The sequence below is a fragment of the Acanthopagrus latus genome, chromosome 22 (assembly GCF_904848185.1).
Source record: "Acanthopagrus latus isolate v.2019 chromosome 22, fAcaLat1.1, whole genome shotgun sequence".
NCBI lineage: Eukaryota > Metazoa > Chordata > Actinopteri > Spariformes > Sparidae > Acanthopagrus > Acanthopagrus latus.
Window position 1 is genome coordinate 10,967,563 of NC_051060.1, and position 18,210 is coordinate 10,985,772.

General features: G+C 42.3%; 1 protein-coding gene across 4 annotated transcripts in view; it reads right to left on the reverse strand.

The window, feature by feature from the left end:
- Positions 1 to 18,210, reverse strand: part of lama2 (laminin, alpha 2) — a 193,327-nt gene that overhangs the window by 106,250 nt on the left and 68,867 nt on the right. For all 4 annotated transcript variants that reach the window (XM_037086256.1, XM_037086255.1, XM_037086254.1 and 1 more), the window contains exons 15-18: positions 5,581 to 5,685; positions 2,012 to 2,223; positions 1,352 to 1,463; positions 198 to 311 (exon numbers count right to left, since the gene is read on the reverse strand). In XM_037086256.1, the coding sequence (XP_036942151.1) occupies positions 198 to 311; positions 1,352 to 1,463; positions 2,012 to 2,223; positions 5,581 to 5,685 (543 nt within the window). The remainder of the gene's footprint in view (positions 1 to 197; positions 312 to 1,351; positions 1,464 to 2,011; positions 2,224 to 5,580; positions 5,686 to 18,210) is intronic.

The following is an 18,210-nucleotide window of genomic DNA, read 5'->3' on the forward strand; positions in this document are numbered from 1 at the left end:
TTAAAGGAGAAATTACAGTCCAAGAGTAATGCATGAAAAACACTGTCTAAAAATGGCAACACTACAATTTGAAATTTTCTGCAAGTTTCTCGGTGCTCTCTTTTGACATTCTGCAAATACCAAAAGTTACAAAGCCTTTTCATAAAAGCTTTTATTGCTGCTCTGAAACACTTAATGCCCGGTGCATTTTATCTTACCAGGCAGTGTCCTGTGACCTCATGGCATTGCGAGGCGTGTCCGTGGCAATGACAAGCTTCACACACGCCGTTATACAGATTCCCGTTAACCCTCCGAAAACCGGGAATGCATGCCTGAAACACACACACACACACACACACACAGTTAGAGGACAGGGGAGCAGACACAGTCGTCTTTAAGCTGCTGTAGTGTGGAGTAATTATCCTGAGAGCCTCTAATTAGCACCTCCAGTGTGTTTTTACGTGAGTGTTACACTGTGAACGTTTCTGACTGTGATTCAGCCTGTTGAGCTCTAAAATGGTAAGGTATGTGTGAGTGCATGTGTGTCAGACACGAGGACAAACTAAACACAGATCTGACCTTGTTTCAGTTTTGTCCGGCAAGCATCAACAGAAACTGGGATGATCCTTTAATCATGTTATACTGAAAGTAACACTGACAATCGGGTCAGCTGACAGCAACATATAATAAAACAACACATGATCATGATGATATGTTTCAATGTTTCGGTGTTGCTCAACTGATATAAAACTAGTTAAAGAGTACCAAAGGTTTTCAATTCCAAATGACAAATGTACTTTCTGGAAGCCATTTGTTCCCCGACCTTTTTACAAAGTGGCATTAGAAAATGAACTTGAAAAGACATACATTTTGCTTATGATATCATTGGTTGTGTTATACCAGATACCAATGTACTATTAATAATTCCATTCATTTTCATCAAGCAACAGTTTGTCGCTAAAGACAAATAAATGGCCTTGATTCATTGATAGAAGAGTTTTATAAGTGTTTATAAAAGTCCTAGTGTTATTAATCCTTTTGCAAAACTGCCAGACACTAATGATTGACTATATTTTGAAGAGGCTATTAGGGAGTCTAGGTGATCTGATCTCAAAACAGAAGTACACGAGTGCTTACTCTGTGGACGGACATGTTCCAATTAAAATACCACTTTACATGGCGTTATAGTACTCCTAATCACATTCGTTTTTCCCAAGACTGTCTTGTGTTGATTATTGTAAAGGAAGTTGCAAACTTGTAGAAGGTGTGCGCGTGCCTTGATTCCTGTGTGTGTGTGTGTGTGTGTGTGTGTGTGCGTGCGTGTGTGTGTGCGTGCGTGTGTGTGTGTGTGTGTATGTGTGTGTGCATTTACCTCACAGGAAGTTCCAGCATATCCAGGAGGACAGGAGCAGAATTCTACAGCTGAAGCTCTCCTCTCTCCTCCGGCGGAGGGATTAGCTACCTGCATTGTGAATGAGTGAAGTCTACATACACACAAACACACACATATGGTGAGAGAGAGTGAGATATCGAGCAGAAACATGTGGCACATTGGTGGCCTGTATATTTTTTTTCTAAAGATAATCACACGCCTCCTCTCATAAACCGGACTATTTTCTCTGATTCGGCTTTTGGAGCTTTTATCACCTGAGTCCAGTCTCTCAGGCAGAATTAACACCCCGACAGCAGTGACCTTCAGCAATACAACGGTCAGCTTTATGTTAAGGTGGTAGGGGGTTAAATCTGGCAAGAGTTGACATTTCTTTCTCCCATATAATACTTCATATACATACATAGTGTAATGAAAAGATGTCACTAAAAATGTGTTAAGTCTTGTTTTTAGCTGTACAACTTTTCACCGAGGGACTTAAAAATTCAAGCACAAAACTACTACACTTGCAAAATGCAAAAAGTAAAGGAGTAATAATGACTGTTTAAGAACACTTAACCCACTGAATGGTACCATCAACTAATGCCCAACAGTGTAGAGGTGAGCGTGTTGCATCTAAATGTGTCTGTGTTTGTCTCTCACCTGTACACGGCGCTGGGTTCTGTGCTGTAAGAGGCCCGCACCATCACACTGCTCACATTGGCTAACACCGACAGGAAATCCCTCCGACTGATCGGCTGCGCGCTGCCTGAAACCAGGAAGTTCTCCGGAAGCAGGGCGATATGATTGGTGCTTGGCGAGGAGGGGTACACCGGCTGGCCGAACCTTCTGTCAATAATCTTCATCCCACCTCCCTGGAAGAGAAAGTAGAAGTAAACATTTTTAATTTTTTAGGTTTTTTTTTTTTCTTTTGTCTGTACTTCTTTGATGCAGTTCACTTTTAATTCCATGAATCTAGAAAATGGATGTTCTCATTAATACATAAATACAGTATGACAACTACTTCATAAAGGAGAACGATATTCAACCGAACTGGAGAAAAAAAAAGAGAGTCAGAGTGAATGATGTGTCATTAGGTAATGAGCTGCAGTTTCTATTGACATTCTGAATGGACTGAATGCAAAGTGAATTGAGCCCGGGCCTGGTATCTGACTATCTCTTGTTGAGAGCAGATCAATGGCATGTAGCAGCTAACGCAGAGTGACAACTACTGATGGAAGGGGAGAGAGGGAGAGAGGGGGATCTTACCACGCCAATAAACCATTAAATAAAAACTAATTGAAAGAGAGGAGATGGAGGGAGGGCTAGAGAGTAAGAATGGAGTCGCAGGGCTAAGAGATGCAGCGATAAAGACAGACGGAGAGAGAGAAGAGGCAGACTGACATGAAAACAGTCACCTGAGAGAGAAAACTGTTTTCATTAACGTTTTATCGTCATTATTATCACAATGCAGGAAGTCAGAGAATCATTAGAGTTGTCCTAATTACCAAAAAAGCACCTTTGCCCATGAAAATCTATCTGACAGGCAAGAATCATGCTTACGGACAAGGTGACGTACCAAAGCCCGATTCATGCTATTAGCGTACGTGAGCTAGCCATTTTGTGGTCGGAAAATGTTTTTTTCTGATGGTTCCTTCCAAACATAAACTTAAAGGCTGCACACTATGCCTTTAAAGATAAGGTTGGAGTTTTTTCTATATTGCTCCTTTTCAAGATTTCAAGACAAAAAACCAACAACAATCTATTATCTGTCTTCCATCCTTAACATTTTCCCCTATACAGATGGCAGAGAAATGAGATAAAGCAGAGGGTCTGCAAACCTTTCCAATGTTGAGATGAGCAAGCTACGAAAGAGTGGTTGGTGGTCGCTTTCAGCTCAGTTCACAGGTTACACATTTACCCGGTTGTTGTATTTGCAGAATCAATTCATTGCTACTTTTGTTAATATCTTGGGATTTCCAGTGATAAGAAAAATAATCAGAATCAAACAACCCCGTCTCTTTCAGTCAGCATTGTTTCCTGAAAAAACAACAGACAAAAAATAGATTTTAGTGTTTGATTTTCTTAACTTGTTCCTCAACATCTTGTGCTGCTGTAGAAGAACTCAGAATACAACGACTACATTAGTATGCACTAAAATAAAAAGAAGTTTTTTGTCTTGGTTTATGCTCAGTGAGAAACTCCAGATGCCCACATTTCCAGTTGATTGTCGCTATTATCGTCGTGAAAGGCTTGTTTAATTCCGTTCTTTTCAACTGCGACGATGGAGGCTGATAAAGTGGGCAGGACTGACAGAAAGACACGGAAATCAACAAAGCCACGCAGGCAAACAAAGACGGGGAGATCATTGTCTGCTCAGATCCCGCGAAAGTTACAACCGAGCCACAAGCTTCTCCTCCGCGCCGCACAACACGGCGCGACAAACAAACAGTATCACAACTTGATGCAGATACGCAGACGGCAAACAGTGAGGGGAAGAGAGAGAGGAGCGCAGCGAGACGATGGCTGAAAGAGAGACAGTGAAGAGGGAGAGAGGCGGTTGACAGTGCGTAGGTGGCTCATCATCGTCATCATTTGGAGAGGCTTTTTGTTGACAACAAGACCGGCACTTGTCCTCCCATCCCCTCCCTGTCTGTCCATCTCACTGACACGTCTTTAAATAACTCAGACTCATCAGTGTGTGTGAATATCCACCACTCAGTTCGCTCCTCTTTCTTTACTTGCTCACCTTCTTTTCTCTACTTTTTTTGCCTTTGCTTACTTATTAAATGTTTCTCCCCTTTCTTCCTCCATCTTTCCTCCTACTCATTTCCTTCCTTCCACTGTATCCCCTCTCTTCATTTGTTAATTTTGTTGTCTCCTCCCTTCTTTCTTCCATCTCTCTCTGTCTCCTATTGTCCTTTTCTTCCTTTTGTTTCTTCCTGCATTTTTTCCCCTCCTTCCATTTTTCCATTTCCTTTATCTCTACTTTCATTCCTTTCTTTTGTCTTCTCTTCCTGTGTTTCCTTCTCACTTCCTTCTGATTCACGTATTCCTATTGTCCTCTTTTCTCTTTCTTCTATTGTTCTTGACTTCTTTCTTCCTCATGTATCCTCACATTTTCTCCTGTTTTCATTTTCCCCTTGCTTTTTTTCCCCTTTGTCTCTTCTCTCTACCCTAGCTCCAGTGCAAAGTCATAATACAATTATTTGTGTGTACTTTTGTATCCATATTTAATCTGAAATTGTTATTTTAAAGGACAAAACTTTCAATTTCTATTTCATTCTTTTCCAGTCCGTGCCCAGAAAAGGAGACACTTTTACCACAGATTACTGCATATAACAGATGAGTGCAAATGTACTTCTTTAACACATCGAGAAATTGGTGTGTGTGAAATAACAGGATCATTTCTGCAGCTCTGGCACACTGTGAACACGCAGAAACACACCAACCTGCGTATGTGCCTGCTTGTATATGTGTGTGTGTGCACTTTACGCTGTCTCACACACACACACACACACACACACACACACACACACACACACACACACACGCGCACACACACACACGCACACACAATGTTGTTTAGTGATATAGGAGATATAAACAGTTAACTAATAGTGTTGCTGCTTTGCTTATTGCTGCCATACATCATATCACAAGCTGCTCATTATAAAGACAGAGAGAGAGAGAGAGAGAGAGAGGAGAGGGAGACTCTCTATCTGCATTTTTTATTGCTAAGTTCAGCATTTCTCTCCCAGCTGTAGCCGTGTGTGTGTGTGTGTGTGTGTGTGTGTGTGTGTGTGTGTGTGTGTGTGTGTGTGTGTGTTTATCAGCTTTTATTTGCTACTTCATTTAGTGGTCTTCACCGGTGCAAAAGTCAATTGCTTGCGGGAAAAGATAAATAATGCTGCAGACACGAATGCATAAAACACGCGAGACTGTTTCCACCGGCTACACAAGCCGTGCCTGTGCTGAGTGTTAAAGATGCTCCTGGTCGATGCCCTTGACCAAGGTGCCGCCCGGACAAACTGGAAATTATTTCAGGGCTTCACACAGCCCACTGCCTCTGAAGAATCTCGCAAATTTAACGAAGGGGTTCAATAAAACTCAAACTCAATTAAAAATCAAAATCTATTAGAGAGGCCATATAAACTCTACATTAAGAGGAAGGCTGTTAAAAGGCTCTTCATTAGAGGGGAGAACGTAAAAGCACGGGTTTGAAAACTTACCTCTATGATTAGGTCGGGCTCCGAGGTGACTCTGATGGCCCTTTGCTCTTGTTGGTCTGTATTATAAGACACGGTGTAGACCACGTTCCCTCCGTAGGCTAAGAGCTGAAGAGAGAGGAAGACACAGAGATTAATACATTTAGTTAGCAAAATATTGACTCATTATGTTTCTCCTGGCAAAAGAAAGCATGTCTTAGTAAGCTGCTGTATGTACACATCGTTAAAAAGAGATAGTTTAGTTTATTTGACCTCTTATTTTACATTACTGCTTGATTTAAATCAGTGTTTGATCCACTCCACACCAGCAGGCGGCACAAGAAGTTTGCTGAAGATAAGGGACTCCAGTTTTTGAGTGAGTGGGTCCCAATCATGCACATGTGCACACTGTACACTGGTGAAGCTGTACCTACCAATGGGTTCTTACTAGTTCACTGCAATGCACCAACAAACTCAAGAGAAGAAGACACAAAGTAAGCATCAATGTGAAAAACACAAAAAGCTGCGATGTATGAGGATTTTGGTTTAAAACATTCAAGAATTTAAACAGAATTATAAACAGAATGTGAATAAAATACAGTTTGGACGAAAACCTTTACGTATTGTGTTGCAGATCTATCTACTAAAGTTAGCATGCTAACTGAAAAAAATGTTTCTCCCAGCAGCCCTTTTCTAGTGGTGTAAGCACCAACATTCACCTTTTAGCCAGGTTAGCCGTGCAGCTAACAGAGCTAACAAGCTAACAGTTGCTCCAGTCATGGATTTATATATATGCTAATATGAACTGAACAGGTGACTGATTCTTACATATTGCACCTTTAAGAAATATCAGTGTGGTAAGTGTTCCGTGTGGAAGGAAGTGCATTATCACGTTTGCTTCCTCTGAAACAAACAAACAATTCGGTGGGTAACACTGAATGTTAACAACTCCACGGAGTTTGCAGGACAACACATGTCGTCACACAATATATTAATTGTGGCCCAAACAACAGTCGCACGTGGGAGAAACAAAGCTCATGTTTTCTTTTTTTACCCAGCACATTAGCACAGAAATCACAGAAAGGTTTCTGAAATCCACCACAGCACAAAAAGGAGCAAAAGTTTTACTTAAAAAGAAAAAAGAAAAAAGAATTTCAAATAATGCTACTTTTCCCAAGCTGTAAAAGTTTGTTTCGAGTTAGAAATGTGTTTACCGTTTACTAAATTAATCAGTAAATCTATATTTTGTGGATATCTCGCGATAGGGTACAGTACACAATATATTTCAGACATATGGTAATCGTTTATGGCAGCAGCACTGCTGTTCCAGTCACAACAATTTCACAAGAGCAACACAAACAAACTTCTGTTTCTACTTCTGGTACTTTTAATTTAAAAAAAAAAATATTTTAAAAAAGTAAGGAAAAACAAGAATATGCTCCAATCTCTGTTGTCTCGTGTGTTTTCGGCGCAGAGTTTCTGTCGAGTCCACAGAATGAGCTTCAGGTGGAGAAACGCTGCGTCGGCGCGATCCTGAAATTTATTATTCCGCTCCAACCTGAGCAGTAATGGGTGGGAGAGCGAGATAATAATGCCACCATAAAAACAGAGAGAGGGGGACACTGAGGAAGAGGGGGAGAGAGAGAGAGAGAGAAAGAGAGAGAGACGAAGAAATAGAGCCGGAGATAGAGAGGGTGTAAGAGGTGGGCTTAATGCCTCTATAAACCTCTTCTATTCTACATCATTACTCTCAGTTCTTAAACCGAGAGGAGGAATCACCCATTTCAAGGCTGACTGAAAATACACACACACATACACACTCGTGGGCACGGCGGTGTACTTGGGCGGGCGTTTTATTGACTAACACTTATTCTCCATCTAGCCCCATTTGCTGATTTGGACTCCAGGAGACAGTAAAATCATAGTTTAAACCCACACAACACAGCCTACACATATCAGGCGCTCGTCCTGCTCGACCTCCTTCTCCGTCACCTTATCTGCGCTCCAGTATGGACTCCGCATTCACACTTAAGTCTCTCATGCAGGAAGGAAAAAAATAGGTTTTGTTCCACTGCGACGACATACATGAGCATGATGAAAGTGAGAGAAACCACCGAAGTGTATAGAGACTTTAAGGACAAAGTTCTTTTAATTGAACGTGTAGGCCGATCGTTGCAACTTTGTTATTGCAAACGTGGCCGTGAATGAGAGTCCAAACGCAACTTTGGACTGTAACGCGGCTTGGTGTTACACAAGGTTGCAGAGATGCAGATGAGATGCGCTAGGAGTGACGATGAGGATGCCGAGACTCAACCACAACAGCGAGGCTTGGAGGCCCCTCAGGCAACAAGCTCAAAGTATAAAACACTGTCAGACCAGACAATCAAAATGATTTCAACAGAAACACACAAGAGCAGCAGAAGTCTGTAAGCACTCAGAGTGATCCAACTGTACAAAGAGATCTCATTAAAAAAAGTTGATTCAAATATTAAACTTTACAACTGTTTTATATCATGAACTAATTCATTTTAGATGTTCGTTATAGTGGTGCAGAGCAGGAAGTCACAACTTTTTTGGCCTATGACACATTAAAATAAAGCAATCTACACGTTCTTTACTGAGTGTCACGACACTCGTTCTCTCCCTCAACTGGTCATATATGGCAGCTTGGTCAGTGACCTGAAGCTGTGAACAGCGCTGCAGTCAAGTTCACAATAATACGTAAGGTGCAACCCCTGGTTAGACTTTAAAAATAAAAGCTTCAGGTCAAGTCCGCAATAACAAACAAGATGCAATGTCCGCTAAAAATTTCAAAATAAAGCTTCACAAATTTGAAAACTTTTGGCCTATTATCAATGTTAGAAACTGTTGCATTGGGAGTAAGTATGGGCTGAAATGTCTTTGAGAATAAAAAATATATAGTAGAGATACTTTAAATATGACCAAAGCCATGTGGAAACCAAATGTAAATCTACATAAACTCTTGCACTGTCTGTTACAATGAAAGTACAGAAAACAAAAATATTTGAATTCTTTATACTTGTTTGTGTTTTTAATTGCTGTGTTCACCAGCCACTCAACCATATTTGAACTGCAAAGCGGAAGAAAAAGCTTCTTCTCAGCACACACTTTCACGCCGGTGGCCCTTACTTGTACTTTTGCAAATCATTCTCCATCCACTGTAAGCGCGCCTGAATTTAACACTTTACTTCCTTTGAAATTATTGCTATTTCTCTGACAGCTCATTTCACTGACGTCATCCCCCCGGATCTGGACAACAATCAAAGCTTTTGTCATGGCAACCCAATGACCCATCTTCACCCTTGGAGAGAGGAAATAAAAGACACAAAACACAGGAAAAGCGACAAGACCAACAGAACAGAAAAGCACAGTGGGAGACGGGGAATTATGGAGAGGGAGAGGGGGAATTATGGGAACTGGAAAGAAGGAACAATAAACACTCCGGCGCACAGCTACAATAGACATCAGTCGGATCCCCCTGAGAGCTCCATAAGCCTGTTATTAACTCTATTAGTGGCCACAATAAGAAGAACAAGACATAATCCTCGCTGTTAAAACCCTAATCAAGAACCTGACACAATCTTCATTAAAGTAAACCTTTTGTCACAGCCATGGGAATATCAGTTTATACAGGCCATTCATCTTAACATAAAGCAAAAATAATCCCATAATAAAATGAATATTTTGTGCAATTACTGGAGGTTTTTTTTTTTGGCATACAGCAATGCAACTGTACAACTTTAAATTCCTCCTCAGACTGAACATTTTATTGAAATTCAAGTTAGCATCCTTTGTGCTACTGCTGTGTATCAATTAGAGTGAAAAGGGGGGCGGACACACTCCGAGGAGGAGCAGGGAGGAAAATAAGAGACACACCAGAGATGGGAGAAATGAATAAGGAGGGAGGAGGCGGACAAAAAGGAGGAGAGTGAAACAAAAGGCGGGATGAAGTGCGGCAGGACAGTAGGAGAAAGACACAAAGGAGAAAGGAGAGAAGAGAGCAAACAACACGGCTGAAGTGATGGGATTTAATCTGCCGCCTATGCTGAGGAGAGGTGTGAAAACGAGTCCCTGTCGATCCCCAGTCCTCATCCAGGGTTCCCGACCGAGCTCTGATGTAATATGTCTATAACCAAACCAGGGCGCTTTTCTAAAAGTCAGAACAGATTTTAATGATGTTGTTATTCCATGAAGGTCAGATGGGTAGAACAAACCACTAAAATATCAGTCAATCGAGAAAAAAAATGTCAAACAAGGAAAAATGTCTGTTTCCCTTTCATGTAACTGTCCCACCTCATAAAACAAAGGTTAAAAGTGCTACAAGGAACTTTTAACTGCTAATGAAGCAGCCTCAGTTTAATACTGAAGCCTCAATATGACTGTCTGGTAAAACAAAGTTCACTTTCTTTCACCATTGTCATATTAAAGTTCCTTATCTTACGTAGCCAAAATAGACACATTATATTATAGCTACATGTCCCGCAGACAGCTGTGTTTTAAAAGAAAATCGACTTAAAAAACAAATGCACACACTGGCCAGACCAACATACTTTACCATGGGGGTTGATGGTATTCATACCACTTTTGTCCACAGGGGTCGCCAAAATCAACACAGGAAGAAAGCTCTTGTAGCTGTCTCAAAAATGATACATTTAGCCCCATGCCGATGGAAAGTAAGGTGAGGTTTCATAGCCCATGAAACCTCTCTGGGGATTCACAGCAAAACTACTGTAGTAATTGGGGACTTGAAAAAAACAACCAAAACGGAGCATTAAGAGGCTCGATAAAGCTTTTCTGGAGTAATTTAAGTCTCTGGAAACCCTGAGGAGACAAATGTACCTATAAAAAGACATTTCAAGCGGATATCTTCACTGTAGCATGTAAGCTAAAAGTGTTACTTCATCTGAAGTGGGCACAAGAGCTTGACTGCGTGTTAAGGGGTATGAATGTGGGCTGGAATTGATTTGGGATCTCTGAGCTTCCAGAGACTTTGATTACACCAGAAGAGCTGGTATGAAGCCGTTTTATGTTGTTTTTCTGTTGTCTAGTAATGTTTTGTGGGCTATGAAACTTCACCTGTGGATAAAGATTGAATTTAAGGCTTTAGGTGATCTTAAGCATTTAGCTGAACAACAACAAACAACATTATCGCCTGTACTGGTTCCCTCACAATTAGTTGTTTTCTCACATGACGTAAATGAACATGTCCTCGTCGCTGCGATGGTTTGATTTTAAGCAAAAACACGAGACATCAACACTGTTTGGATTTCCTGATCTCAGGCAGTGAGGAGAAACTGAACTGATTTTGGAGGTAAGAAAGCGAACAGCCACTAACTTTGTACAGCCACTTGTACGTAACAAACACCTGACCGTAGGCAGTAATGACAGAACTTCAATTGAAACACGCCATTAGTCTGCAAACCTTTTCTTTTGTGCCCGGCACATGCCTGTTCCTTCTAAGAAATATGTTTTGCCAATCTGCATTCGCACGCCTCAATTTTTTGGAGTACAAAAGGAAAGCAGACAGTGGCGACCGACACTCTCCTCCGGAGATTGGGCAGAGGGAGAAAGAGGGTGGAGGGGGTGCAGTGGAGTGGGGGGGGTGCAGTGGAGTGGAGGGGGTGGGTGGGTGGGTGGGTGGGGGTGCAAAAGGAAATCATCCTTCAGGAAATGAAAACCAGATTGTCACAAAAGCTTCAGAAAACAAAACTCCCCGAAAAAATGACGCACAAATACACACACATGCAGGCGCACAGACGAGCGCTCACACACACACACACACACACACACACACACACACACACACACACACACACACACACACACACACCCTGAGAAAAACACACAGAAACATGAAAATATAAACGTGCACACGCACGCACACATGCGTTTGCACGTACACACACCTGGGTCGCCTTTCCTGATGATGCCTGTGGTTGTTTGCAATTGGTATCGGGAGTTTTCACTGTGTTTATCTACCGGTCACACACACACACACACGCGCACACACACACACAGATGCACACACACACAGATGCACACACAGACTGTTGTTGTTCCTAGCAGTAGGGTTAGATTGGCTCCAGATGGACCAATAGACGGTGCAGTGCTTGACAACATGCAACCAAACGGCCCTCCTGTGTGTGTGTGTGTGTGTGTGTGTGTGTGTGTGTGTGTGTGTGTGTGTGTGACTGATATATGTTTGGAAAGACAAAAGAAGGTCCTGGAGGGAAAAATCAGCAAAACCAAAACACCCAGTCAGTCAGCAAAGGAACAGTCTCGCTTTCCTTTATTTTTTTTCCTGTTTTGCTGCATCACACCTGTTGAAATGTCATTCTCTTGGCCGCACCAAGTCAAACCATGTCATGTTGACTTGCATTTCCATTGCCAGTTCAAGCACGCAGAGTTATGCCGCATCTCGGATGGACATCTCTGCAGCTGACCCATGCCGACCCCCTCCCCTCCTTCCCCTCAGACTCTGCTCATGTCGTGTACTCGGGTACTTTTTGAAGCTTCTCTCTGATTCAGCATGTTGCTGCTGGTGAAAACCCAACATTTTCTTAATGTTGCTGCTTCATTACAAACACTTTTAACAGCCAGGACACTTGAATGGAAACACCATGTAAGGCTTAATAAGGTAAATAAGGGCCTGATTACTTCAAACCATCTCACTGTGAGCAGGGGAGACAAGCACAGTATCTGCTCTGGAGTGTGGCAGCACACGTTCTTCAGACAGTGTGCACCCTAAAACTTTCTCTTTCGGTTCTGGGTGGCTGATTGTACGCTGACTTGCAACTCCCCTGCAGTTTCCCCAGACTGGGGGAATGTTTTGGCAGCTGTGGGATGACTCTGCTGTGGAGGTGGAGGTACTTTCTCTGTGCCTCAAGAGCAGCACGGGGCCAAGGGGTCCTCTTTTGTAGTTCGCAGTATGTTTGGTTGGGGGGGGGGGTCAGTCCGGGGGTATGAACCCTGAATGGGTGCTGGCAGACTGGAATGTGAAGGATTGATTGTCAGCTGGTCGTTTTAGGAGCTCTGCTTGAGGTTTGCCGTCAGATGAAGTGTGAGATTATAGAACTTGATGAGGCTTTTTCACTTTACTGAGGACAGAGTGAAGGGCTGATGACATTCACAACTAGGCCAGTAGACAATAGTATTGACATGCATGCGCACATACATACAGCTACGCATTCTTTGTTCACCATGTACTCATGGTGAGGTTTGGTTTAGAATTGTTTGATTAATCAATGAACAGCCAATCGACAATCGATTAATCTCTGGTCAATCAACACAAACTCGCTGTTGTTCCTTTTAGTTGCATTGAAGCTAATTCAGGGGGAGGTTTTCAAGAAAAAAACCCAAATCAAATAATTCCCCTTTCAAGCTTCTTAAGTGTAAAGATCTGCTGCTTTCCTTTCTCTTTTATGATCATAGATGAGGAGTCTTTGGGTTTTACACTGCTAGATGTGCAAAAGAAGCTCAAGAATGTCACTTCAGGCTCTTTAAATTTATAATCAGCATTCTTCATAATTTTTACATTTCATAGATTAATAATTAATCACAAAAATAGTTCTATGTGCCATACTTTATTTTAAGTACAAGAGCAGTTCAGACAACTCACAAATCTCTGCCACTTAAAAGAGAACAGAACTGACGTTGATGATCACAGCGCTGTGGTGGAGGTGGTACGCAGGACAATGACATGACAATTATCACTGCTGGTGGCGGAGGAGCGTAGGTTAGACGGACTGTAACTCAGTATGCACCTTTCATACACCTTTCAAGATGACTAAGAGCAGCTCACACTTTCGCTTCCAGCCTCTCAGAGCCGATCAATTATTGTTCTGCACTCCCACGGCTCACTGGCTCTTGAAAGTCAACTCCCGCGGCTCACCGTGTGTCACGCTTGAAGCAACAAATGATGGCACGGTGACACCTTTATTTAATACAGTCAGGATCCACCTTTGAGGCTGGATTACGGTCACGGCAACGCGAGGCATCAACATTGTGCTAATTCTGTGATCATTATATGAATAAGGGAAACACAACACCATCAGCCTTTATCAGCCTCCAGACTGCCTTAAACAGGCCGGATTAGTCAGGAAATGAGCCTGATGACTCGCAAGTTTCGTGCCGCAGAACCGGACTCCTCTGCAGTTGGCTATTAGCGGACGACTTCACACATCTTGACAGATATTAAGAGCTGTTAACAACTTAAATGCCCTTTTGTGCTCTCCAGAAAAAGCACAGCAGTTTGGGGAAAAAAAAGTAGCATCAAGTAACACTTTTCACTGGAAATGTAGGCTGCAGTCAGAACCACCTACTACACGAGCAGCATGTACTGATTTGGCAGAAACATAAACGAAAGCGGAATCATTATTATGCCAAAGTGCACAGATGTGGAGCTGATTTGAACAAAGGGGTACCCTTGCCCCACAGTCATACATACCACTGCAGCTAGAACAACACAGTTAGGAAAAAAAAATGAAAAACAGGGCAACACTTTTTACTTATTTTACTGACAATATGCAGCTATTGGCACGAAGGAAATGTCGGTACATAGTGCATGCTGTGTTTGTCAGCGGTGTACAGCATCTAATTCCTAACACAGCCATGGTTGTGATTTCAAGACGCTCGCTGTAGCCATTTCTGTAATGAAAACATCAGGATTGCAGTGATCATTTATGTTGCATTACTGGAAATGATAACCAGGTGTAATGATTTTCTCCCCTCTGAGCCATGGGATTACTGCAAGGAGCTCTTGCACACACTTTCCAGGAACACAAACGCGTGTGACACCAAATGATTTGCTTGATGAAAACTGGAACAAATCCACTGTGATTGATGTAAAAGGCACTTTTTTCCCAACCATGTAAGAAGAAAAAACGTGAGGGGAAATCCATCTCATGCAATCAAGACCAGATTAGGAGTGGCACTACACACAAACTCCTCTACACGCGTTTATCTCTCTGATAAGTCACAGCTCAGCGGCTCGGTAAAAAGCCGATCTTCCCCGTGCAGAAAAACTGAGAATTGTTTAAAAGAAACATCGACGGTATAAGAAAGATTTCATTCATCACAACTTCCAGGTGTCAACCTCTACGACCAAAGTGAAACCGGAGTGTTTTCAAACGCACATTTGTGCCTCAGGTTTGCACCTGTCGCAGCTTTTACTCTTAAAAGGATTATTATTTTGTCTAACTTCTTTATAGGTGAGAAGGAGACAAGATAGATGTAAAATGACTAAAGAAAGCTTAAGTAGGCAGAGGCCGACTTGGAGAAGGAATGTAATAGAAGCTGAGCTGTGCGTTTGTGTGCCTCTGTCGAGTTTCAGCATATTTAGAGCTTTCTTTCATCAGCTGTCAGCAAAGGATGTGTCTCCTCTCTCCATGTTCATCCATCATCTATCTCCCTGCTCCAAACTCCCGGGACTCTCCTTCCTTCTCTTTCTCTTCTATGTCACTCATTTTCTCCAAAAGGATGAGTGCTTCTTGTTTTTGAGCCTTTTTAATGTGTCTTGACTGTGAGTCTGTTAGTACAAACATAGATACAAGGAGGAAAGGATTTGATTGCTTTTGGAGGCTGACAAAGTCTCCGAGAGCTTTTATATTCCAAGGATATAAAAGTTTTTCATCTTTGATCAGTTCACCGCCCGAGCATTCCCAAAAAGTTAAAAAGTAACCGAGAGGTTTGTCTGAGAACTTCACCTGATAAAAATAGAATAAAAACAAAACAGGTGTCTGGCCAGGAAAAGGGCTCCTGAACATCGATTCACTTGACTTACAGGTGGGATTACTATGTCAACTGAACTCTGATAAGCAACTTTTAAGAAAACATGATGAAGAAGTCCATTAGTCCTCCAGAAGAGATATGAAATGGACCCTGAAGTGAGAGTTTTGAGCTCCTGACCCTAACCTGGTCGTTTTTATGCCCAAACGTAACCTAAGAGCACAGCAACATAGAAGTCAATATTGAATCGATTAATAATTAGATTAATTATTTTAATTATTCATTATTATTGTAATCATGAGTCCAATGAGAGACAAGTACAGCAGAGGAGTCATCAGTCACCGCCCCATCTCCAATCTCAACTAACGTTGTGAGCTCATGTTCACCACAGCTCCAGCGCTTCTTTGCTTATATTTCTTTGTGTTCTGAGACTGCTTTACAGCATTGGGGAGCACCATTTCTCCCTTTCGTTACAAGTCTTTTGCCTCCTTTTCGGCGCTGCCAAAGCAACATCTCCTTCACTTGAATACTGACAGTTGGGTCAGCATTGGTTAACATAAAAACAGAGCAGTTTTAATAATGTTGAATCGCAGTTTTGTGCCACTTAAAAGTGTTTCCTCCAGTCTTCTAAAGAACAAGTGTCACCAAAACTTCAAAAACCAGTCCAGCACTTCATTAAAATAATGCGACCCTTTCTCTTGTGACACGAGTTTATATTTGGCGCTCATTCCGCAGTTATCTGCACTCCGCTGCCAAATACACTCGAAAAAATGCACAAAATATTCTTTCAAACAGAGCACACTTTAATGATTGTAATGGCCATCCTCAAGAATGAGCAGAGCCTGGACCTACACAGCTGATGAAACACCCAGCGAGCATCAGGGGAACATGCTTCTGGACCAATGAGCATCCACAGAGCGCACTAATGGGCCAATGAGCATCCTTGGTATTAATGATACGGAAGGTCACCATGGGAATTAACAACGTTATCACACACACATTTATACTCGTATATACACTGCTGGCTTGTCATTACACACACAGCCTGTCACTTCCAATGACACACACCAACGTGACACACGAGAGTGTGTGTCTGTGTGTGTGTGTGAGATAGATTTGTAAAGTCGAGTCACATAACATCTATCTCTGTAACACGATCAGAGATTGAAGCAGAGAATCGCTTCTTCATACAGTACTCGCACATTGCTTCTAGCGATCGCACACACATGACCACACACACACACACACACACACACACACACACACACACACACACACAGTGGTTGGTAATTTGTTTGTTTCCCATGTTTGGAGGCATTCGGTTCTGCTCCGCTGTCCCTAATGCCTCCAAAACACATCATTATCTGACTTATATAGGCCCGGGAGAGTGTGTGTGTGAGTATGTGCTTGAATGAGAATATGTGTTTGTGTTTTGCGTGTGCGCATGTGTGTGTTCGCGTGTGTGCGCTAGGAGAAAAACAGTTGATTATCGAGTTCAACAGGCGAAACACTGTTTACCCTGAGAGACACAAAGCCAGCCAGGGAGATAGAGAGATATAGAGAGAGAATGAGAGAGAGAACGAGAGCGAGAACGAGAGAGAGAGAGAGAGAGAGAGAGAGAGAGAGAGAGAGAGAGAGAGAGAGAGAGAGAGAGAGAGGGCTTGGGGGAGTGGAGGGAGATGATTTAGGAACAGGGAGGTGAAAAATGGGAGTCCTGGAGAGACGGAATGAGAGTTAGAGGAGAGAACCAATGAAAAGGAGCAGGGATGGAGGGATGGTTGGAGGGAGGGAGGGAGGGAGGGATAGACGTTCAGACAAAGAAGTGAAATGACAAGCCAGGCCTGCAGGGTGTAAAGTAATGAAATTCTGTGGTATATTCCTCTAAGCCATGACACCCAGACTAACATCACAGTCAGTCTGTTGTTGTAGAAGGGCAACAACTCGACTTCAGAAACATGGACTGCAGCTATTTGCCAGCTGGAGTGATAAAGTCTAATCGTGGCCACGGAGAACCGCAGCACAAATTCAAACAGTCGGCATTAGCGGGAGCAGATATGGAGGGAGCGCGGCTGGGAGGGAGGTGAACATCGCAGCAGGATCCGTTCTCACCAGACTTACATCCGGGGGACATACTGTTAGATCACCAACTGGCTCTGTTTATACATTCGAGCTTGTACTAATGATGTAGCCCCATGTCCGCTTTTACATATTTGCCACAAATCTACCATCGGAATGTGATACGGCGAGCACTGCTGATGTTGAGATGTGAACGGTGAACAGTCAGTCAGCGGCAACCTGACGGGTCACATATTAGACTGTAGTTCATGTTGGAACAAAACAGAACACAACTGCACAAACAAGTTATTATTGTGACCTTGACAGGTCTGATTGTCGGTGTGACACCCGCAGAATAATAGGAAACAACAGCAACTCTTTCGCAACCATCTTGGCAATTTGAAAGCGAGGGTTGGTAATGTTGGCAAGAGCGTTTCACGACTGCATCGGAACAAATGTGTCTGTCACATTTGTAGTGACTGAAATATACTTGTATTAAGCAATAACGTGTTAGTTAATTAGGGCATTTCTTCGTGTTGCAATTTGTCAATTATTATTTTTTCTTTTTATATTACATACATGTTATTCTAAGGTGGGGTGCTATTTCACTCTGGTAATTCTTGAGGCAGCAGTCTGCTATGATTCTTGGAACTGTTTTTATTCTCCAATACAGCAGTATTTTCATAGGAAGTTGATTAAGGTCCTGAAACTTATCTCATATATGTTTTAAACTACAATGCAGACATTTTCAATTATGTTACCACTTATGGTTATACTGTTTACCCTTGTAGTAGTAGAAATAGTCATCACTTTGCTCAGTATAGATACAATCACAGCTCTAATTAATGGACT